Below are 25163 nucleotides of genomic sequence, written 5' to 3'. Positions count from 1 at the left end.
TTATTTTGTAAATTTTCTTTAATATTTTTGAAAATTTCTTTATCTTATGTTTCTGAATGAAACAGTGAATAATTCTATGGATTTAGAAGAAGTAAAAAAGAATTTCATCAGTCCAAAACAAGCGTTTAAGTAGCAGTCTTCGAAAAACGATCCAGTTATCCCACCTTACTATATTTTCAATTTAGCTTTGTCTCATTTTGTTTTTTTTTTACTGCAATTTTATTTTATTTTTATTTTATTTTATTTTTATTTTATTTTATTTTTTGTATTTTTATTTCATTTTAGAATTTCCTTTATTGACATTCAATCGATTGAAATCGTATCCTTTCCTTTGTTTCTCAAATACCAAATTATTACTCTTTCTATAAATTTTGAAAACAAAACAAAGCGAAATTGAAAGCGACAAAGGCACGTTTGACCCAAAGGCTCTTTGGAACATTGCATTGGTGCTTTTTAGAAATATTAAAAAAGAAGAAGAAAAGAACTATGTTAAAGTTAAAAACTATGAGTAAAATTCAAAAAATCATATTCGTGTTACATTTTTGCAACAACTAAATAAATTTAAGTTTAAAAATTAGTAACATTTCTACAAACGGATATGGATGACCTTAATTGGAAATTTTAATAAGAGTAATTAAAAGGAGAAATGTTTAAAATCATTCAGCGGCCTCTTGCCCTCAATTTGGCACAATCTACAAATAAAATGTCATATAGAGGGATGTGGGGCTATTTGAGGTGTTTTTTTGCATATTTCTGAAACTCGAGCCTTGTAATTATTTTTAGTTTCACAATTGTATTTTAGAACTAAATTACATTACGTCTAAGCCCAATGTTCTTTAGGAATATGCAAAAAAAATCGTATATCAATAGCACCATAACTTAAAGTAGCCCCATCTCCCTCTACTAAGCTTTCATTTGCACCTTTTATTCACAGTAATTCAAATTCTTTGGGAATTCTTGCGTCTTTTCTGACCATTATTTCTTACTTCGACATCCTATTGCACGATATCAAATTCCACAGAAGTTTTAAACATAATTTTTTACTTGTAATTCAAGATTGTTGTACTTTTGCAGGACATTTATGTTTCTCAACCATGCAATAATTCTCTTTTACACAATGTTTAAAAATTCACAATTTTTTGTTTTTGTTACTCGGCATTTCTATGAGTTTTTCTTCATACAGAAAATTTGATAGCTAGTCCAGACCTTTTAGTCAAATGAAACGTTACGATGACTTGTTTTCTTATAGGCCATTTTGAACCATTTGGGCCCCTTTTTCCTCTTGACCACTTTCAGGTCATATATTTAGCATAATTTTGTCACAATAGTGACTCAAATTGGATGGATATTTCAACAAGCACTTGAAATAAAGGGAATGAATAATTTACGTATTTAGTCAATTCACAGACGATGACATTTTGACTGAAATGTTCATCATAATACCTATAGTGCTATTATCCCCAAAACTAATCCCTGTTTTCCTATGGCTTCAACCTTCATCATATTGAGAACATATTTCACTATTATGTAATACAATAAGATGGAGAGAAGGGGCAGAGAAAAAAATGAAGATGATATAAATCGATTTTCTTCTCATCCGCCTAATTTGTAGTCAACAGAGCAATTCTTCCTTACACTCTTTCCCTATTTTTCCCTGAGAAACTTCATACTTTTTATCTCATCCCATCCCCAGGACTCCCTGAATGTGATGGCTGTAAAAACGAAACACGAGCAGGTGGTGCAAAAGGCATATAATATCTCAAACAATATAAAATTATGTATTTCATAAGAGAGACGTAGATTTTATTATTGCATTATACTATGGAGAAAAATATAGATTGTATTGTATCTAAGCGCCATATCGAGGAGATCCACTCAGTCATTCCATGGAAAATCTTTCCCTCTTGACTGCTATTACTCTACTTTAGCTATAGGGTAGTGGGACTATTTTATGCCACTAAATGCATTTCCTTATAACTTTTATAAATTTTCATTTAAATTTGTTAGATTTTTTTATTAGTGAGAGTTAAGGCTACTTTGAGCTGTGAGCTAGGGTAAATTATGCTAATTCAAAACCTGTTCCAAATGGAAATTTTTCGCTACTCCAAATGGAAACATCTTTCTTTTTCATGATAAATACAGCATTAAATTTTTATTTATATATTTTCTATACCTCAGTTTCATTATTTAGTTAATTTTGCTCCAAATAAAGCGAAAATCCTCCCATATTCACAAATTTTAATTTGTCAATTTCTCAGAAAAATTAAAAGCGTACGCTTTTCACCATCGAATTTTTCATCGATCGCCCATTCCAATGAAAAACACAATAAAGTCACTGTTGTTTATTCGTTTTATTTTAATATTTATTTAATATTTCTGGTTATTTTTTGGTAAATTAAGTGTTAAATTTTATTGTTAACGATACGTGAAGTTTTCAAATGAAATAATTATCTATTTCATGAATAAAAAGGGGTTTTCTGAACTGTCTTCAAATGCTTCAATACACACAGAAAAATTTTGATTCTAAATTTAAGAATATATAAGATCCTGGGAACTTAAATTGGACCTGAATCCCCGAGACGTTTAAGTTTAGAAGCTCTGAGCCAAAGAAATGGGCTAGAATCCTTAGCTCTTTAAAGTTAAGAGATCGGGAACTTAAGTTCAGCATTAGCTGGAAAATGAAAAATGTCTACAGATTTGCAAATTGCAACTAAAACTAAATGATCAAGGATTTAGAATTAGGGCATTGGCATTCATTCGATGGGATTTGAAATTAAATTCCTGGGTGTTTCTGTTTAAGAATTTTTCATTTTTCTGTGTGTAGAAAACACCAAAAATATGATATTTTTCAGAGATTTTCTTATTGTTTCAGATGGGAAAGGAGGAAAGACCAGGAATAAGAACAAATCCTACATTCACTTACACTGTTTGTCTCCAATTAGAAAATTTCTCTTGTCTCCATTTGGAATAATTTGTTTACAATAGCAACATTTTGCACTTGTGTGTTTTTATTGTATTTAAGAAGATTTCCAATTATATTTAAAGAGTTTTCACTGAACAGTAACATTATAGAAGAGTCAAGAAGCAAATTTATGTAATTTTCTTTAAAAAAAATGAACTTAATGTGTTGAATCTTCTGTCAAAGTTAAAGCGTTTGGAAATGGTTTTGAAATAGGACATTTACCCTACATTGATAGGGGGTGATGAAGCTATATTGAAGTAGGGGCTACATTGAAAACGCTATTCATCGAATATTTCTAGAGAAGTTGGTCTTAGGCAGAATTTAATTTAGATCCACTTTTGTTTTGTAGATCTCTATTATTACCTTTAAGCCCAGCTTCCCTTAAAAATACACAAAAATAACGCTGCTTTCGATGTAGCCCCAGCTTTAATATAGCCCCACCTCCCTCTAGGATAAGATGGGGTAATTAGAATCATGTCTAATTTTAGAACTGTAAAATTTCCTAACAGTTTTAAATGGCAAAGGGAAAAGACAACGAAGAAACACTCTTGAATGTAAAGTCTACTACTTCTTCGTGGTTTTCTTTTTCTCTTTGACCATCTGAAATAGTGAGAAAATCTCAAAATTCCAAAATAGACATGATTCCAAATTACCCAATCTGTGATTTATTCCAAAATTTTTAAAGAAAACCGAGCTTCAACGTAAGGTAATTTAGCTGTACAAAACAATTTTGAACTAAATCTAATTATGATAAAGCTAAGCTTCCTTTAAAAAAGCGTACATCAATATAGACTCACAACTCCACAAACTCAAAGTAGTTCCACCTCTCCGTATGCAAAATTCCTACTCAATGCCATCTACATTGATTTTTATTTAAAGTTAAAATTTTATTTTGTATTTAATTTTGGCGTTTAAGCCATAAGGCCTCTAATTCGATTGTCAGAGTTATAAGTTCGAGTCCCGCCCTGTACCAAAAATTGAAGTGCATCAAAATAAATAAATTTAATTTACCCTTTTCAATAAAGGTAAGTTGATGTCTCTGGACACTATGAGAATCCCTATCTTTTACGTTTATGATTGCATTGTATTTGTTCTCATTAATATTAATATAGACTTTTCACAGAAAAGTACATAAAACAATTTGGTTGTTTTATTAGTATGTATTTAGTTATTCTGTGACTACTTAAAATAGGGGCAGTTCATTAAATTAAGTACTTATTAAGTGCTTTACGAGCACTTAATGTTGAAGAACAAAAGAATTTTCTTCTTAGTGTGTTTACGTTTCCTTTTGTAACACAATTGTGTAACCGTTTTATTAAGAAAATTTTGAATTCGAGTATTTGGCAGCTGTCAACCGGATATCAAAGTGCCAGATATCGGACAGCTAAGTGTCCTTAGTAACTACGATTTTCAGTAAGTACGCATCTTTTTAGACAAGAAGTGCCAAAATTTGTCACATGTCATTGCCAAGCCGTTACTAAATTTCCCTATACTGAACCATGTTTTATCAAAAGCAACCGTTGAGCTTTAAGGTCCAAATTAACTCACGCTGATATTCGACAATATATTTATCCCGGAAAACTTAGGTGTAAGGGTACAGGTAAAGAAAATTCATGCAAAGAACTTCTGATCCTTGATACGATACTTAATTCACAGTGTATGTTATTTTGAGCTGATCCTCTACTGCAGAATTATATAGGATAACTGAAGAAGCAGCCTAACATACGTCTTTTCAGATTAACTCATAATCTTGAAAATTCTTGAATTCTCTAAAAAAATCGGTTTTTTGACTTATAAGAATAATTCTCAAGACACACATAAAATAGATAAATTATCCAAAATACAAAATAATTTGTTCAAGGTGGCATCAAGTGGGGTAGTGGCCTTAATATCTGCCACTACCCTATGGTTGGTGTAACGTGTAACACCCAAAAATACTACTAACTCAGCGAACATTGGAATTCTTCTCTTTTAGATGCTGGTTTGAAACCCCCTAAGGATCAGATTATTAAAAATTAAATTTCATTCCAGAAAATTTCACTTTAACTAATTCACTTGTATTCTCCCATTCCTTTGTATTTTGAATTATATATATCTTACACAGTATTTTCTCCTATTCGTCTTGGCCCCAGCCTCCCTCTTCTCGTCTTTTATACATTAACTTCTTTGACTTTGCCAACTAGGGACACAAAAGACGAAAAAGGGACCAATATGTGTTAAATAAAAAATCTCTTCAGCTTCAACAGCAGCAAAAAAAAACATGTCAGAAAAAAAATCAAATAGATCGTAATTCCAACTGACTTTTCTATTGTTATAAATACCCCATAAAGTTATTGAATTTTCAACAAAAATGTCATTCAAATTACTGATTGACATTTTTATTTATTGCATTTTCTCATACTCGCATGTGTCTATACATATATGTATGAGGGTTGTATGAGAAGTGCCATAGACAGTAGATAGAAAATATAAAATAATGTAAATAAATATGACACATTTTCAATTTTTCATTTCGCTTCACCTCTTTTAACCTCATCTCACATCCTTTTTCCTAACTCTGTGCTTCTCATTTTTTTTTGTTGGCTGGAGATGGTAATGCTGGAATAAATTTTTACACCTTCACATCAATTTATTTTCCCTCCCCTAGAACTTTCATGGATAAATTCTTTCATCCACTGTTGGACTTTATGCAACAATTTCTTGAGAGAATAACTTTCATCATATCCTTGTCAAGTATCTCATATACAGGCCCGTGAAGATTTTTAGCAACATGTCAAATAAATGTGCACACTTTCATGTCTAACAATAACAATGTCAAAGTGTTGCAAATAGTTATTGTACAAGTTCACAAACTTTGTCATATGATGTATTTAGGTCAGGATAAGGAAATTCTAAAGAGGTAACATTTAGTATGCTTGAGTATGATTGACTAGGAATAAATAACAAACTAAATTAATATGGTCAAACTAAACATTAATGCTTTTACAGCCCCTCCTACACATTGTAAGAAAAAATACCATACAACTTTTATAAGTATTATGTTTTCTATGATTGAACTAGTATTAAACAAAAACAAACAAAAAAAAACAGAAATTTGGAAAATTTAAATGTTGTTCATTAAGTTTATTAGCTCCTACTTCTGTACAAGAAATACTGAAGATTCGTCTAGATACACTATTTTTTAGATTATGTCAGGTTAAGTTCAAATATGTTCAAAGATCACTTAAAGAATTCAATTCAATTTATTGATAATAGTATAGAATAAAGAATATGTGTAGAAATTAATGTTAAAACGACCCACCAAGGAATGAGGCTTGATATTACATGCAAAAGTCCATTAACATAAGCCTTTTAACTATACTAGTGTGTGTTGAAGTAAAATCTAGTACAAAACCTAGAATTTTTGTTTATTGCTAATTCTGAAAAATACACGAGTGCAGAAAACTGCTTTTGAAAAAAATAGGACCATATGTGACCCAATGTGAGTCAAGAGAGTTTCGCCATTTGGAACTAAACGAACTAAGTCTTGCGCATACTTTGGGACCCCGAAGATACAAAAAATGTAGATAGTGGGAAGTGTGGCACCTTTAAAAGTGGGGCACTGTGAAATTAGGATTTTTTACCTATTTAAAAAAATGAGCCTTATCGTGATAAAATTTAGCTGCACAAACAGATTGAGAAGCTAAATTACATTATGATATGGCTGAATTCCACTTAAACATGGGAGAAAAATTCCAGTTTCAAAGGTGCCCCACTTCCCCCTACTCTGGAATTTTTTTTTGTCTATTAAGAATCGATAAAAATCCGTTACTTGTGGTCCGATCCAATCCGACAAGAATCCGATCCAATCCGAAAGAGCCAAAATCGCGAATGCCAAATCTCGAAAGTCAAAATCCCGAAAGCGACGAAATTATACCGAAAATAATGGCCAACGCACAATAACTTTTGTTTCAAATAACTTCATTTTTAGGAAATTTTCAGGAAATTTTCAAAATATGTTTACAAACAAAAGTTATTGTGCGTTGGGCATAACGTGTGGAATAATTTTTCAAAACACAGAAAATTTTTCCTTTCGGGTAAGATAGGGTAATTCGGAATCTTGTCAATTTTAGAATGTTGAGATTTTCTCACTGTTACAGATGGTCAAAGAGAAAAAGAAAACCACGAAGAAGTACAAGACTTTACATTCTAGAGTACTTCTTCGTTGTTTATTTTTCCTTTTGCCATTCACAACTGTTAGAAATCTTCCAATTGTTCCAAATTAGACGTGATTACAAATTAACCTATCTTACGCGATACTTTCAGCATGCGCGGGTGCGGCGGGTGCTATCGTGGGAGTAGTTATGAAACTATTAAAAATTCGGGATTTTAACCCCTTCGAAATGTTGGCTCTCTTTTGACGTTCGGGATTCTGGCTCTCTAGATTTTGACAATGACATCATAAACTTCAAGCATGTTCAAATTTAGGATATTTTTTGCAAGAGTCTAATTAATTCATGAGCTAAAATATTTTTGATTTAAGAAATCGTTAAATTGGTTCGCTGGATCGATCCGGTACGCAGCAAGTTTAGTAAGTTTCCGTGACTAAGAGCATCCCGTACATTGTTCACTTATACGGGCTTCAGACCTAATGCCGGCTTCAGAACTAATGCCGGCTTCAGACTTGAGGTTTAGCCCAGTTCCCGAAGGTCTCAAAAATCTAAATAATAAGCAATTTTATTGATTTTTCAAAATCTAATGAATCATTTGCCCTCAAAATCCAACCCTAAACAACAATTTACTAAAAAATCGTGCCTGATTAGGAATTAGGGGAGTTAAGCCAGATTAAGTCTCAAGTCTGAGGCCCGTATAAGACTTAGCCATATGGCTTAACTGCTCTAATTTTTTATCAATCACGATTTTTTGGAAAAATTTAACTAATTTATTAAAGATGAATGACCTATTAGGCTCTCAAAAAGCAATAAAATTGCTTGCTATTTAGGATTGTGAGACTTTCGGGAACTGGGCTAAACCTCTAGTCTAAAGATCGCTTTACTTAGGGCCTGAAATTCTTCATAGTCTTTTCAGTTTTGCGAATTATATCAACTCTAAATTTCAAAACCGTATTGAAAGTGTTAAGGGTCTTAAAAGTTAAATAATTTTTGTACCTCCTTAATTAATTTTAGAAATTAATAACAATTGCAATTTTTTCATTTAATTTTTAACTGCAGAAAATTTATTACAAAATTATAAACTTAAAGTTAACAAATGTAATTTTCACATTAAATTAGTAAAAACATACAATATCCTTATGTTTATTTAATGCAAAATATTTATGAATTTAATGAGCAAGGAAGATAAAAAGAATCTAATTTTGGAACAGGGGATAAACTTGTAATAACTGAGCTAGTGTTACTGAAAAAATAGGACAGTCATCAATTTTTATTTGCCTCTTTAGTTGAAGAAGTGAGCGAAACTTATAAACTAGATACTAGAAACTTATATTATAAACTTGAAAATAAAAAATAGAAAATAGAAAAAAAAATCTTATGCCCAGCGCACAATAACTTTTGTTTTGTAATCATGTTTTTGACATTTCAATGAGAGTGAGTGAGATGTAGATCTAGTCATTTCGCTCACTCTCACAGTCAATTTTAAAAACATATTTACAAACAAAAGTTATTATGTTTTGGGCATTACAAGGGCATGGTTTATTTTCTTTTTATATTGCGTTAACATTATTCATTTTAAATTTTAAATTTTACAATACAACCGTTTATTTATGGCTTAAACTTGGATATCTCAACGATATTTCTTTTGCCACTAAAAATCTTTTGTTTCGACTTAATTAGATTCTCCATTTCTATAAAAGACTCTCAATGCAATATCCAGCTATTTATTACAAATTCTTTTAGTATCAGTAAATGAAGAACTTTTAGATATTGGCGCGAGTTTAATGATCTGCGACATAAAGTCGATTATTTCGTAATTCTGTTTTAATTGATTTCTTAATCTTTTCGTCTCTCCCATTAAACCTTAATTTCAGTTTTGTTACATTTTCCCATTTGCAGCGCCGGAAATTTTAATTCAGTTGTTAAAATAAAACATTTTAAAAGTGTGAGCATGTTAATCGCTTGGTGAAACATTTTGATTGAATTACGAGACAAATTTAGTATTTAGTCTGTGGCCTCTAAATTGGAGTTTCTTAACTAGATCGGAGTTTGTGATTGAGTTAGGCAAACTTTTTAATCAATTGAAACTCTAATTTAAATAGTTTCAAATAGACATAAAAAATTCATGAATGACAATTTGCAGTCAAATTAGCGAACGAACAATGAAAATGGGATAGGAGAGATAGGTCGATAAGCTCCTAAAAATCTCTTCACCACTGTATAAGTCATCTAAGATGCATGGGCAGCTAGTGCATTTTTTTTCCTTTTCCGGTAAATTGAATTGAATTTCACAATTCATGAGGGATGGAGTGAGATGGTGAGTGGTTGGTGAAAGAGAACGAAAGCTGTTTCAAATCAATTCTATGTTGCATATAAGGAAGATGGAATTAAGAGATGTGGACGTCGAGATAAATTTATCAATTATAATTTTATATAATGCTTCTTCTTCTGCTCGCCACACAGATCGACTCTCTTCACATCTAGAGTCGCTCTAACCAAGAGGCGAACAATCTCAGTGCATGAGGCGCACAAGTGGCCAAGAGTTACAACCACTTTATTAAATTAATAAATTGCCATTTCAGGTAATTATTTCTAAATCACTTTATATTGTGTATTGGCAAGTGCTCTATTCAAGTGTCTGAGCAAAGTATTCAACCAGCCTCCCTTCTTCTCTCATCTTCTTCTTCTCCCAGTTCACCACAGAATTCAATATACAGTCACTGCAAAAATTCTACAATCACTCATTAAAATATGTTCTAACAAGAATTTCAAAAGGTGCAATATGATCCAGCCTTTTGAAAAAGATCAATTATAATTATTTTACTCTTTTATTTTTACCAGAGTACAACAATTTTGTTCGCTCAGGAAAATGCCAATAGGGTCATTTGCCTAAAGCGAGACAGTTTGGAAAGTTGGACAAAGCAGTGTGGAATGTGAGACACCTCCTTAAAAACTTGATAATAAATCAATTGAATATTTCAATTTTCGATAAAAAGATTATTAAACCTAATTTTATGATTATTTTAGAAGTTAAAAATGCAAAAATCGTTATAAAACAATCAAAGGGTGACTTGCAAGAAGAATTTAAAAAATGTATTGCATGTGTGAAATTCATAACCTTGACACGGTAGTTGTCATTTTCTTTGTTTTTTATGGAAGTTGCTAGGAAAGTATCAAAGTGTTTTGTTTGATTTTTCGGCATAATTTGTGAAATATTGTTAAGTCCGTAGTGAAAATCGAAGGACATACATCCATTTAAAAGGTGAATAAAAAATATTTGTGAAATATTACATTTAAAAGGGATAGAAAAGTGATTTAATTTCGTGTTGCATTCAAAACAAGTTTTATGAAATCTTGGACAAGTTGACTTTGTGAATGAATTTGGTGGTTTTGTGCAGTGAAATCATGTTAACAAGGACGACGAAGATCCTTAAGTATCTGGAGAAATAGTTGCAACAGCAGTTAGCAGCTGATAAGGAGAAAATCTCCTGGAAAGGGCTGCAAAGATTTCCAGATTCCGAAGACCACTTTTTCTGATAGAGCGGGTAGTAAATATCGCAAAAATTCCTGGAGAAAGACAAATAGGAGCCTCTACAGAACTCCCAAAGCTAGTGAAAAAGTATTTGGGCGGATGGGGAATTGAAATGTGCTAAAAATTGCATCCGCTTTAAAACTATAACTGCTGGATAGCACGAGGCTGTGAAATTTACAGAACCTCTTTTTGGTTGGACGTCCAGGAAGTTCTTTGTAATGAGCGTTCCTCAACTGTTACCCGGACATAAAAGAGGGATTAGCATAACCATCAAATGTGCAAGTATACAGAGAAAACCCTCAATATTTGATTTTCTACATATTTTGTATAATATTTTGTCATAAATATCACTATGTCCAACTTTCTAAAAGTTTTTGTCCATCTTTCCAAAATTTTGTCCATCTTTTCAAAATGTGTTATTTTTTAATTTCCGTGAATTTTACGATTATTCGGTTGCAATATTTAATAACAACTGTTAAGATTCTGTTAAAATATTTGTCAAAGAATCCCATGATACAAAAAAATGGTAAAAAATAATTATTTTTCAAGTTTAAAAATGCATTTGAAATTGAATTTTTTCTTAAGTGTCTCATTTTCCACCATTCACCCTATCTAGTCACCAGAAATTCCGGGATTTCATGTCAGATTTTTTATTTAAATATTAAGATTTATTTGTTAGATTGACAAACTGCATTCCTCACATCGAACTTATCCAAAAGAAATTTAAAAAAAAAAGTAACTTAGGGTAAGTTTCTCAAATTTCGGCATAGTTGCATGCAAGCGCCAGTCTCATGTTTGAAATGTAATATTTTTAATACAAAATATTCTTTTTTATTACTTTTTTCTAAGGAGTATTGCTTGGAATCTTGTAGATAGTTTATCGTCTTTATTTTCTATAAAATCATTCTTAAAACATTTTAAAATTAATAAAAATGTAGACATAGTAGCATTAGTGGCCTATTCCCGCCACCTTCATTCTCATTGTTGCTTTCCCTTGTGGAATTCTTCAATGTCTTTTTCAGACCATCTTGTTCATCTAAGCGACATTTTTTGTTATTTTTTCTTGCATTATATAATCTCTAGAGTATGCAAAAACTAAAAATTCATGGAAATTTGAGGATGAAAAAGGCCGAAATTGCAAGCTGGCCGGAATTTGGTACACTTACCCTATACCAGTTTATTTTACTGTACACAGAAAAGAATATGCCGTAAAATTGTTTGTAAATATTTGTGAATTCATTCAAGAGACTTACGAAATGCTCGTAAGTTGCATAACTGACAAACAAGTTCGTAAATATTCGTAAAATTTTGTCATTTGTTCGTAAAATCTTGCCAGACCAACAAAAATGGGCGAAAAATATTTGTAAAAGGAGAGAAATTCTTGTCAAGTGATTATGTTACGAAGAAACACTGAGAAAAAAAACAAAGAAGTTGCGATTTACTTTTTTTCGTCATAACTTTAACACTTTTTGGGTGTAAAAATATATCAACATTTTTTAATGTTAATTTTACACCTTTTCGAGGGCAAAATTAACATGGAAAAGGGTAACTTTAACCCATAATACGCCTAAAAAGGGTAATATTTACACCATTTTCGGATCAATACTGCAGGGTAAAATGCACATATCCGGAATGTTATTTTGACTTTTTCGGATTTCTCTCAGTGAAGTTTCTAAAAAAATACAAACTTTTACGAACTTTTTAGTAGGTTATGCAATATACGAGTATTTCGTAAGTTCTCCGTAGGACTTCACAAATATTTACGAACAATTTTTCAAAATATTTCTTTCTGTGTGGTGATAAAATATTCCTTAAAAATGTCAAAAATTATATAACAAAATGGCTTTAATCTAGTAAATCTTATTACCATAGTTAATATTAATTTTGTTAAATATAGCATTTAAAATGATGTTATTAATTTGGTCTAAATTAATTTAATCTAGAAAGAGTCTAGTCTAGGCTAGGAGAGAATGACAAAGTGAATTAAGGTGACTATATACCGTTTGCAGCGACTGTACATGGGAGAGAAAATGACATTGGTGGTTGAGAAGGTGGCAACATATTGTGCAACTTTTATTGTGTACTCACTTAGGAGTTTTTACTACTGCCATAGTATCACTCTACCCCCTTAGCCAAAGTAGCCAGTAGCATTTTATTCTATTTTATACTCACCATCCCAAATGCAGCCCACAACTTCCACACGAAGGCATACCGTCCGGTCATACTGACTGTAGGGATAGAGACGTATTTTCGATGCAAAAATAATTGGCTGTAGAATATTCTCCACTTCACTATATGTGTTAATATTTCCTGTTAGAATCTGCAAAGAACAGACGACAGAGAAAAAAATCGTGAGTGAGAGAATTTCTCCAAAAAAAAAATAAAACTAGAGTCGAGTAAATAAATAAAAATCAATAAATGTCGCCGTCGAGGCAAATGAAAAATGCAAGAATGAGTCAAAAGACGTGAAATAGTCGTTTTGTTTTGCTAAAAAAAAAAATAAAATAAAAAACAAACACAGCGAATATGAAATATAACTACGAAATAGCAGGAAAAGCATACAATAGGGAAAAGCTGAATTGCTCGTATGAAAAATAGATTGTACCATACCTTTCACAAGAAAAGTAATAAATTACCTATTTCCAATATGAGTACAAGAAAAATGCATTATATAAGGATTTAAAAAGGCACAAAGAATATTTTAGAATTTGCATTGAAAATGAACATCTCAAAAAGAGATATTTTACGTAGAAATTTTGCTACATTAGTAATCATTTTCCGAAGAAAAAGATTAGAAAGCAATGACCAAGTGAAATTTATAACATGTCTTTGGCGGTGAAATGGAAGATAGAAAAAAGTTTCTTCTAGAAATCATCCTTTTTCACCATTTTTCATAACAGTGAGAAAAAAAGAGGGTGCGATTAACTTTTTTTCCTCATAACTTTAACACTTTTTAGGTGTAAAAATATATCAACATTTTTTAAAGTTAATTTTACATCTTTTTAAGGGTAAAATTAACATGAAAAAGGGTAACTTTAACCCCCAATACACCTAAAAAGGGTAATATTTACACCGATTTTGGATCAATACTGCAGGGTAAAATTAACATTTCCGGAATGTTATTTTAACTTTTTCGGATTTCTCTCAGTGAATATATGCGTAGAACTTTTCGTTATCCATCTATTCGAAATTCGGGTGAAAGCTGTCAAATACACGAAAAAGTAAAAAAAATTCCACTTCATGCATGGGTTTTTATCTGTAATTTGCGATCTTAACCTCCAGAATATTAGGGAGCTCAAGTGTATAATAATATTCACTTCAAAATAATTTTAAGTTTATTCGATGCTTAGCAGTGCAAGCAGTGCAAAGACCTCTAAAATTGAGGTCATACAGATCATAGGGGAAAGTGCTCATGCTTCGTACGAACCCATGCTTTGTAATGACTAAATTTCTTCTATGTTTCTGAATAAATGTGACTCCTCAATATATTTTAATAAAAACTAGACACTTTCCTCTACGTTACATTAAGAAAAGTATCTAATGATTTGTTTAAAGGGAAAGCATTAGAAAGGGTTTTGAATAAATAGAAAATAATTGAAAGGTCTTTAATATACCATTTAACTAGTACTATAAGATTTTATTTCACAAAACGTAATAGCTTTTACAAATTTTTCAGTACTGCAATATTGATTCGGTCTCTTAAAGCATTTTTAATGAATGTAGTATCTATCCGTCTATTTTAGAAGAGGTGAAATGTAGTGCTGATGAAAAGGGATAAATCAAACAAAAAAAAGAGATTTATGTTTTTTAATATTTAAATAAATGACTGACAAGTGAAATTCGCCAAATTCCATTATTTTCGGATCAGACAAAAACGTTTCTTTTACGCCAAAGTTTTGAACTACATTTCAATTTCTCATATTTAGAACTATGTTAATATTGACGTTTCTAATTCCGAATAATATTTACACGCACAAGTATCAATAAAGAAATTCAAAAGAGACGGGAAATATGCAGATGAAATACCTTTCTATATTAAACTGATTTTCATAAGCATAGCGATAAACCAATTGATAAGTTAGGAATATGATATTGTAGTAATAATAGAATAAATTATGCAAGTCTAGGTAGGGTCGAAGGAACACCTATTGGCATTTTAACACTAAACCTACGAAGACCGGTCAAATCGATCTGTTTAAAAACTTTTTAAAATTAACGCAAATAATTTAAACGGTACAATGTCGTTATCAAACTCTTAAAATATGCATGTAAAATATTTTTTAATATTTAAATTTTAATTTTTTCTTCTATTTCAAGAACAAAAAAAATTGAGTATCCTATACCCACTGCGGTCTGTCATTTGACTCAGCGCGCTAGGAAAAACGTATAAAAACGATTGGTAGGTTTAATGTTAACAACTTGTATCATGACTTATCGACACGATCGACACTCTTTCTTTGTTAGAGAGTTAGAGATGGTTCGCATGTTTTCTATATGTCAATGACTATATCTATGTTCTGCAGTATTACTACGACAAAGGTAAAGAGACGAAACAGGCGCCCAAAAAATTGTGCAACAGCAAAGCGGCGGTGGTTCAAACGATTTCGTTCTGAGAAAATAGACGTCAAAGATAAAGCACGTTCTGGTAGGCCAATCGTCGAATATGTCGCTAAAATCATGGAAATTGTTGGGTTGGATCACCACGCGAGCATTTATTCTATTGGTCAAGAACTAAAGATTAGCCAGAAAACAGTTTTGAACTACTTCCATAAGAATGGTCTCACGAAAAATGAGTACGGCTGCCACACGTATTGTCGAGAAAGAACCTTTTGAACCTAAGGGCCTTGAGGATTAACCGAGAGACGGCTTAGCGTAATTATACTAGGAATACTGGTCAAACTACATTTCCATCATTTTCCACTAAGTCGTCTCTCGGCTTAAGTCGTAAGTATGTCTAGGGCATAATTCATATCTGCGATTAGTTACTGAAACGTAACGAAATCGACCCATTTTTGAATTAGATGGTGACTGACGACGGAAAATGGGTCACATATGAAAGCAAAAGTCGGAAAAAATCGTGGTCCAAGCGTGACGAGTCAACCCAAACGACCGCCAAACCCGGATAAACGGTCAAAAAGGCTGTGCTGTGTGTTTGGTGGGATTGGAAGGGAATCATCCACTATGAGTTGCTGCCTAATGGAAAAGCGCTCAATTTGGACCACTATTGTCAACAATTGAGTAGATTAAAGCAAGGAGTTGACCAGAAATGCCCATAATTACACAATATGGAAAGTGTTATGTTCCTTCAAGACAACGCTAGGCCGCATACATCTTTAATCACGCTCGACAAGCTCCTAGAGCTTGGCTGGGAGGTTCTATTGCACTCGTGGTATAAACTAGGTCTAGATCTGGCACCGAGCGATTATCACCTTTTCAATCATTTGCAAAATTTTCTTAATGGTACAAAACTCTTCTCAAGAAAGTAGAAAGTAGAGACAAGACCTTCTTCCATCGTGAAATTATGAAATTCCCATAAAAATTAACGAAAATTATCGAACAAAATGGCGCATATCTGATCTAAATCGAATAATCCTAACTATGTTAATTTTACCTTCAAAATAAAACTTAGAAAAGGTTCAATACTTTTCACTTGACCTATAATACTATTCTAAAGAAGAAAATCTGGCCAGTTTTTTAGAGATGTACCCTGACTGGACTACAATTTTTAGGCTTCTCTTCTTCAAATTGAGTCTTTTGTACCACCTTTATCCTACCTTAATTTTCCCGAGAAAATGAATTTCACATATTTTACGAATTGCTCTTTAACCCCGTTCTACCTTTCAAAAGATAAAATTGAATAAAACTGAACTTCAGTAATTTTTGTTTGAACGATAGCTAAATTTATTTAACAAAACTTGACAGGGAACTTGTTTCTTAATTGTTAAAGTAGTTAATTTTGTCTTGAAATGTGTCACAGATTTATTGAAACTAGTAATAAATTAGATTTTGTCCTTTTCTGAGAGATTCTTATATAGGTGAGAGATATGAGAGCTTTCAGAGTTTGTTAAGCAAAATTGATTAAAGTTGCTTAATAGTTTTGGAATTAGTACTTATCTAATAAAGATAATAACTCTTTGTATTAATTTCTTACAAGGTATTAAAATTAGAGAAAACTGAGCTTCCCCCATAGCTTGCGACCATCACCGACTTACCGTCTTTCAGATCAAGACTATGGAAAAGTTAGTGGTTAAGATAATCTCTCAAATGCAATATCCAGATGAGTTAAATATTCAAGCATCAAATGTCTGAGTATAATAAATATTTTTTAGACTTTTACATAATTTAAATGCAAATTGAACACGTCAAAACATACAAAATCCTTCAAAAATATGTCCAAAAAACTTCACACTTGATAAGATAATGGCCAAAATGTAAAAAAAACGAAAATCTCAGACCATCTGTTCAAACAATTTTCTTATCAATCAATCTTCCTTCACCAAATTTGCCTCTCTTCAATCTCTCCAAACAACAAATAATACCGCTTAAAGAATGTTAAAGAAAAATTTAAATATTGAACATGAGTTAAGCGTATGTTTTTGCACAAATTGTCAATTTTGTGGGTGTGCTTTTGGGAGATTTAGACAAAGAGAGAGATAAATGAATGGATTTAACTTTCCTCCAGCGTAACACGAGAAAGTGTTGAGGAAAACTAAGGGATTTCGCAACGTTTGATAATAAGTAAATTAAATAAGCTTAAGCAGTAAATCAATAGTTTAATTAGTAGCTAATAATGAAGCAAATTGAGCAATTATGTGATTAAGAAGCTCACGCTTTGTTGACAAATTAGTGAAAATGGAAGAGAAAAACATGAGAGGAGATTGATGATGGTGGCAAATTAAAAGGGTAAAATGCAAATGACATTGTGCCATCGTGCAAATTAGTTGGAAAGTGTTTAAAAAAAAAAAAGAATAATATGTTTATATTGCTTACCTCTTTGCCCTGAATATTTTTCCAGCGATACCACTTTGTGAAGCCTGGTCGCCAGTATTCAATCACATAGGCTTCAGTGTACTCCTGCCCTTGACCCTTGCCAAAGCGTCCCTGTGTCCTTATAGCTGTAATCACGTGCACTTGAAGTAAGTCAATCTGGAGGTATTCCTTAAGTCCCCTGGACACCATATGCTTCGGACACCAGGCACCTCCATTGTTATCGATTTTCAATCTAAATGTCGAGGTTGAGAGGAAGAAAACAAGAAGGAAAAAAAAGACCAGATCAGACACGTGAGAAACGGTTGAGATGGAGATCTTTTAGGGGTTATAGGAGGAATTGAATGTGTAGACAAAACATGACTCGGGCAGATAAGAAAAATTGAGAGTAAAATAACAATAAGAAACCCATGGAAATGTGTGGTGAATAATGTTTGAGAGGGAAAAAGAAGTGTATATTCTGAAGAGGATCGACATAAATCAGGACAATGAGCCTAATTTACACACAACGCCAGCAACAATCTTATAAATATATGGCGAGGGATAAGAATACTCAAGTGTGTGTCTTCTTTGCCCTTCTAGCCACCCCCTTTGGCCTATTCCCCCTATTCCCTCAATCTCTGCGAGGAGTCCTCTTGACATACTCCACCCTCATAATCATTCGAGGGATATTGGCGGTAGCGAAAATGTGTCTTGCTGTGAAATACTGAATCAAGTTTAAACGATATGGCTAAATCCAGTTGTCTTCAGTTACTTATAATGTTTGATTCCAAATCCTAATTCAGATGACTTTCATTATTTAGCGATTATTTTAAAAATTAGGGGAGACTGGGGCAAAAAGTCACGAAACGGATATTTTATTTATTTACAAGCTACTCGATCGCTTCAAAAATTTCTAATTAGCGCAGTTTTATAGGAAATTTACCGCTCTACAGCTTTGTGAAAGTAATATTCCTCAATTTTGTAAGGAAATACGTTTAATAACCCGATTTCTAAAAGGTAATTTTGTGACCGTTCTCAAAAATGCTGGGGCAAATAGTATCAGGCATAAGATACTATCATATTTTGATTCGCTTTATTACGGGCTCTCGTAAATTTGCAAAAATACCGAGAAGACATATTTTCATAGAAAATTTATTCATCTACACCTTTGTAAAACACCGTTTTCTCTGCGAGAAAAGTGAGAAATCGAGAAAAGTGCTTTTCAAGCTACATATTTTAGAAAAAAAAAACACACACAAAAGACTGCAAATCCTTTGACCAATGCAAACAACAAACGGCGAGACATGGTAATGACGTTTCTTTTCGCTGTGAGACATCAGATATTGCTTCGCTTTTTGTTACTTTTTACCCCAAGTGGCCATTTTTAATAAAAGGATTTCTGGAGAAAAGAACCTTTGTGAAATTCTAAAATAGATAGCGGATTCGTATTCAAAGAATCCAAATTATTTAAAAAATATTCATCAGTTCATCAATTTGGGAAAATAAGTAGGTAACAATTGTTATCTTCTGCAAGGAAAATATTTCAAAAATAGGACTAAAAACTTCGATATTTTTTATTTTCTAAATTCCTTGTTCGAATTCTAAGAAACTTACGACATTGAAGAAGGTCTATGGAGGCTATCCATAGAAAAAAATTTGAGTCGCTGTCTTTTTTACTTTAGAAGATATTGAATTTTGAATTTTTCGATTTGTGACTTTTTGCCCCAGTCTCCCCTAAACCATAAGAATTCGATTAAAAATAAAAGCCCGATTGGTGCTATTCCAATGTAAAAATGAACATGTTTTTAGCACTTTACTGTTCTCAAATGCTTCACCATAATCGACTTTTGGTTGTGTTGGTTCTTGTCACGACTGTTTGATGGTTTGAGAATACAGCGAGGGCTGAGGAAAACAGTCGAGACAGGAACCATAACAGAGAAAATTCGATATTGCAGAAACACTAAAGAACAGTAAAGTGCTAAAAAAAATTTTTAGGATTTTACTGGTCTCAAGTTCTTCTGCAATATCGAATATTCTTTGTGTTGGTTCCTGTCTTGACTGTTTTCCCTAGTCGACGCCGTGTACTAAAACTACCTAACAGTCGTAACAAGAATTCACACAAAGAAAAGTCCATTATGTAGAAGCATTTGAGAACAGTAAAGTGCTAAAAAGACATGTTCTTGTTTCATTGGAATAGCACCATTATTTGCGGTGCACAAAATTATTAATTATTATTAAAGCGCTAAACTTAAATAAAATAGACCACGCCCCCGTCAGTATTAATTATTAACTTGAAATATTCTATAAAAAGATAGAATAGCATCCACTAAATAAATTACTACAGCAAATAAAAACTATAATATGAGTCCGAAGAACTACACAACCCATATAGAATTTTTAACAATAATAAAAAAAACATGATTTTTTTAAATATCCTATTAGGAATTTTCTCTTTCCTAAAAACTTCCTTCTTCGCTTTTAAATTTTATGAGACTTTAAATACCTTTGAAATGATTTTTCAGTGTAAATTGATAAACGTAGCTTAAGATTAATTTAAATTTTATTCTCAATTCTGAAAACAAGACTATGACTAAATTAAATTTTGTTATGTCAAAATTGTGTAATAGCTAGTAATAAAAAAAATAACTTTCATTTGCAATAAATCAAAATAACATCTCAATAAAGACAAAAATAATCAAAATGAAAATAACATTTAACATCTGAATTAACCCATTCTGTAAAAGATTTCTAGCGTAAGCCCAAAGAGGATGTGTTATGCTGTTTGCTGGTGTCTAACATTTTCGCCTTTTTGGTTAACACATTCTTGACTTTTCACCATCATTATCGACATCATCATGGAGTGTCTGTTGGCATCGTTTTATGTGTTTCCTACATAAGTATGCACATGAATTGTATGTCAGTCAGATGGTTGGATGGATGCCTTCACTTTTGTTGCGTTCTTCTGTTCAAATCAACCCCTCTTCTGACTCCTTCTTCTCACAAATTCTGTGCATTTAAGTGAAAAGAGAGATTCACCATGGATAGTATAAGAGGCACATCACATTTGGAATACGGATGGGAGAATTCCTCAAATTGTGCCTTCAAATGTTAACTCTTAACATTTAGGAATTTGTAAGATTCGATAAGGAATATCTCTGACGTTTCCCTTCACAAAAGAAACTTTTGTATTTCCTACACTTTTTTTTCCTTCTTCGTCTGAGGGGTCAAACCGCAATTTTCTTTATTGTGTACCCTCCTATCTTTCTTTCTTATTTTCTTACCACTTTATAAATGTCCTGAGGATGGTTTTTGGTGAGATTTAACGATTTAAATGATTTTTCAAGGGGTCGCCCATCTCATCACATCGCACTGATTCCTGTCAATATTGACTTTTATATTTGTAGACGATAAATTTTTGACCCAACGCTAATCTGATTGAAAGGGTAATATTCCTAGAGTCTGGTCTGGTCTGGTTTATTTTCAGGACAGTACTTGAATTTTTTCGCAGGGTATAGAGCAAAACAATGTTCTTAATTATATAATTAAAAAGAAATAAATAAAACATCCAAAATTATAAATAAAATAAACTAGTTTAACTTACAATATAGAATAAAATTTTAATTAATGTTCAATAAATCAATGACCAATGCTGACGTAATGTTAATTTTAAGAAGTTAAAAGATTCTCTAGAATAATTCACTTGAAATATTTTAACGGTTTCACCCCATAAAGACACCCTCTTAAATGTTATTTCATTTTCAAGATAACCCGCTTAACAATTTTATGACAATGGCTTAGGATCATTCCTATATAAAAAGTATTTCAAAAGGTCAAAGTTAATTATTTCTAGCTCGCGTATTTTACAATCGATTGGAGTAAGTTTAGGTTCGTTGTAAAGGTCTTTCAATCTCTTACAAATCGAAATCGGTTTCAAATGAATTCAAAAAATAAAAAAAATAATATATGAGCTTGTAATTGTGAAAACTCGTATAAAGTAACTAAGTTATAAATCCAAGAACGTTTATTGCAGTTCATATAGTACAGTTTTATACGATACCACTTTTAGAAAACTATTTTATTGAAAGGAAAGGTCTTGAAATTTTCAATCGGCAGTATTGTATTGGTGTCAATCGGTAATGAATAGATAAGGTACCACGTTAGTGATTTTTTATTTCCAGATATTGCTTTTTATTTATTCTAAGGTTTTTGTTAGCAGGCTATAGGTCAAACGTTAAAAGATATCAACTTCTGGTCTTCTGGTAACCTCTCCATAAATCGAAATTATCTAGATACAGTAGACTCTCTCTCAATTGGGCATTGTGAAGCCTTTGTAAATTCCACAAAAAGCGCTGAATTATAAAGAATCACGATAAAATAGGAAGAACTACAGTAAATTTGAGCAAATTATCATCATCATTATGGGGTTTGCGGGCGCGCGGCGGCCAGGGCCATTTGCATATTTACACAGCAAATTAGCTTCATAATTAAACGTGAAAATTGTCAACAAAATTTTTCGCCCGATTGAAAAAGAGCTGATTGAGCGAGAGTTTACTGTATGTTTTTTCCCTTTTTCACCACCAACTCTCTTTTCAGACCATGTTTTTGTAGTTTGTTTTCAAAAATTCTAATGCCCAGCGCACAATAACTTTTATTTTGTAAACATGTTTTTGACATTTCAGTGAGAGCGAATGAAACCGACATCCAGTTATCTTGCTCTCTCTCATAGGAAATTTTAAAAACATGTTTACAAACAAAAGTTATTGTGCGTTGAGCATAACGGTTTCCTTTATTTTCAGATATAATTTTTTGGCAATCCAGGTGAATATTTCGAGTTTTTCAAAGTCGAAATTTTGTCAATAATGTAGAGAAGTGTGAGAATTAAAATACCTCTGAAATATTTTTCTTGCATACCGAATTTTTAAAATATTATTTTTTTTGTCGATTTAGTTAAATTTTTATTTATTTACCAAATTTAGTCAAAACTAAATCACACAATACACAAGCACAAACATTATAAACAATTTTTGTTTTCCGAAATGGTTTTTCTTATGATCACTGGGGTATTTTTCCAATTTTACTACTCGAAGTCAAGGAGAGAGCAGTTATATATAATTCGCTTTTTCCAATTTGTCACCGCTCTAGAGCTTAAACGGTAAAAGATATCAACTTCCGGTCTATGGTCACCCCCCCAATAAAGAAGCATTATCTCTAGGCGTTTTTTTTCTTTTCCCTTCACTTCCCTCCAATATCATGTTTTTTGGTTTATTACGAAAACGGCTCTATAGATTTTTTTTATTTTTGGTTATGTATTATGCCCAACGCACAATAACTTTTGTTTGTAAACATATTTTCAAAATTTCCCATAAGAATGAGCGAGATGACTAGATCTAGATCTCGCTTACAATAATATTTGTTTTGTAAACATGTTTTTGACATTTCAATGAGAAGTAGTGAAATATAGATCTAGACATCTCGCTCACTCTCATAGGAAATATTCAAAACATATTTACAAACTAAAGTTATTGTGCGCTAGGCCTTAGAGGTTGCCGAAAGCCCAAAATAGAAACAGGGATCGTCTTATTGATCAGCCCGAAAAATGAGGATTGGTGTCGATACACTGACGGATCAGCCCATAATTTGGAGGATCAGGCTGATATTCTAAATTCATGAGTTCTAGTAAAATTCCGGGAATTAGGCGACATCAGCGACAGTGATAATAATGAAAAGCTTCATCTAGGGTGTTTTTGGGTACTTTTAGAAATGTCAATTGGGTGAAAAAACATGGAGAGTAGTGATATGCAAAGTTGCAAAATCTTAAAATGCATTAAGATTGGAGTAATGGGAAGGTCAAAGTGTATCTTTTTGTACGAAAAATTCATTGATATCGCACTTAACAAATCTATAAGCAATCCAAGTGTGTACATTTAATAGAAATGTACGCTGAAAACGCTAATCCTTAATCCTAAATCCTCAGTGTATGATATTTTGGGCTGTTACTTTACCGCTAAATGTTTCGAGCTGAGTAATTTCCAGGATCAGCCTGAGTCCATTTTCGGCATAACCGAACATTTCGTAAAAACATACCTATAACCGGAAAATCGCCATTTTGAATTATTGAGGGTCAGAAGTCAATCACTTATGGGCTCATTTTTTAACCGATTTCGTTAAATTTGGATTTTTTGGAAAGGTCTTGACATTTCCAATCCGGCTATATCAGTTCTAATCGGTAATTAATTGATCAAGTAATCGTAATTCTAGTTCATAATGGTTTTCCGATTTGTGAATGAATCAAATCGGTGATAAACCGGTATACACAAAAAACATGCAAAAAGATAATTCACGGGTAGTTTTATTTCGTGAAATCGAGCAATTCGCAAAGCTGAGACGCTTTGCCATCTCTTTGAATTCACGATGTCAAAATCCTGATATTTCTTATCATGATCGTAGTCCCACAATTGAGACCTATATTCCTGAGCCATTAATTCCTGGTTTCTGTTAACCTCTTGTATATTCAATAAATTTTCTTTTAGTTAATTTTTGCAATTTATGAAGTGTTTTATGATTAATGTCAAGTAATTTTTCTTTTTGAAAGTGACGATAGATGCCTCCAGTCTCTTGTTTAGATTAATGATCTAACCATTTAGTATCCTATAAAAGTATTGAGAAAATGTACCCTAAACCTAAAACCAACTAACCTTAATGTTTGGATGTTTTGCATAAATATTTTAATTGCCATTGTATGAAATTGCAGGACATATTTAGAATAGGTTTCAAGAACTGTTGTATTCGTTCAACCCCACGTAGCAATTTTGATTAGTTTTTACTATTGATTTGTCAGAGAGTTGAAATGTTGAAAGCGCATGCCGGAAAAATAAACTGTCATCCATCGTCATGTTGTCACAATATAAAAATCTAATTGGTTTCATATGGAAGCAGAGTTGTCACACATGTTTTGACATAATTATTTGCAACACACACACATCATAATTTGTCAGTTACTAACCCCTCGATAGCCTGATCAATATTCTCGCGAGTATAGAACAATTTTGCAATTACTGAATTCATCACTACCATTATCTCCTTCAATTCTGCTACCAAACAAATTGCTGATAATTATTCAACTTCTTCTCCATCTTTGCCTTCTCAACCAGACACATCACTTCAAATTGATCGAGTTTTGACTCTTATTTTATACTTTTTTTTCACGTGTTTGCCCCCATTTATGTAAAGTGATACAAGTGTCATCATTTTCCTTCCTCGTAATTCTTCTGTGATACAACGACTTTTCGATCATTTATACTTGGGCTATTATTGTAGAGAATACAACATGGGGTACGGAGGATGTAAAAGCGAAAAAAAAATAATTGGTGTGTCGATTTAATTTGACTGACATCAGTGTGAATAGATTTCATGCTGTTTTATCCTTCAATCTCTTTTATATGAAATAAAATATCAGCAAGAGAGGCATCCAGCAGTGGCCTCATACTTAAAGCCTTTTCTTTTCTCTTCCATTTCTATTCAATCATATTAGGAGCCAAATTCCCTCCTG

At 32.2% G+C, this 25163-nt stretch overlaps 1 protein-coding gene across 1 annotated transcript in view; it reads right to left on the bottom strand.

Annotated features, from left to right (window-relative positions):
- The window catches only part of LOC129805668 (discoidin domain-containing receptor 2), a 226134-nt gene that overhangs the window by 89539 nt on the left and 111432 nt on the right, over positions 1-25163 (bottom strand). The window contains exons 4-5 of the mRNA XM_055853714.1: positions 17636-17867; positions 12818-12965 (exon numbers count right to left, since the gene is read on the bottom strand). Of these exons, the coding sequence (XP_055709689.1) occupies positions 12818-12965; positions 17636-17867 (380 nt within the window). The remainder of the gene's footprint in view (positions 1-12817; positions 12966-17635; positions 17868-25163) is intronic.

This window comes from Phlebotomus papatasi, chromosome 3 (genome assembly GCF_024763615.1).
Source record: "Phlebotomus papatasi isolate M1 chromosome 3, Ppap_2.1, whole genome shotgun sequence".
In the NCBI taxonomy this organism is placed as follows: Eukaryota; Metazoa; Arthropoda; class Insecta; order Diptera; family Psychodidae; genus Phlebotomus; species Phlebotomus papatasi.
This window is presented reverse-complemented; position numbering and strand designations above follow the sequence as displayed.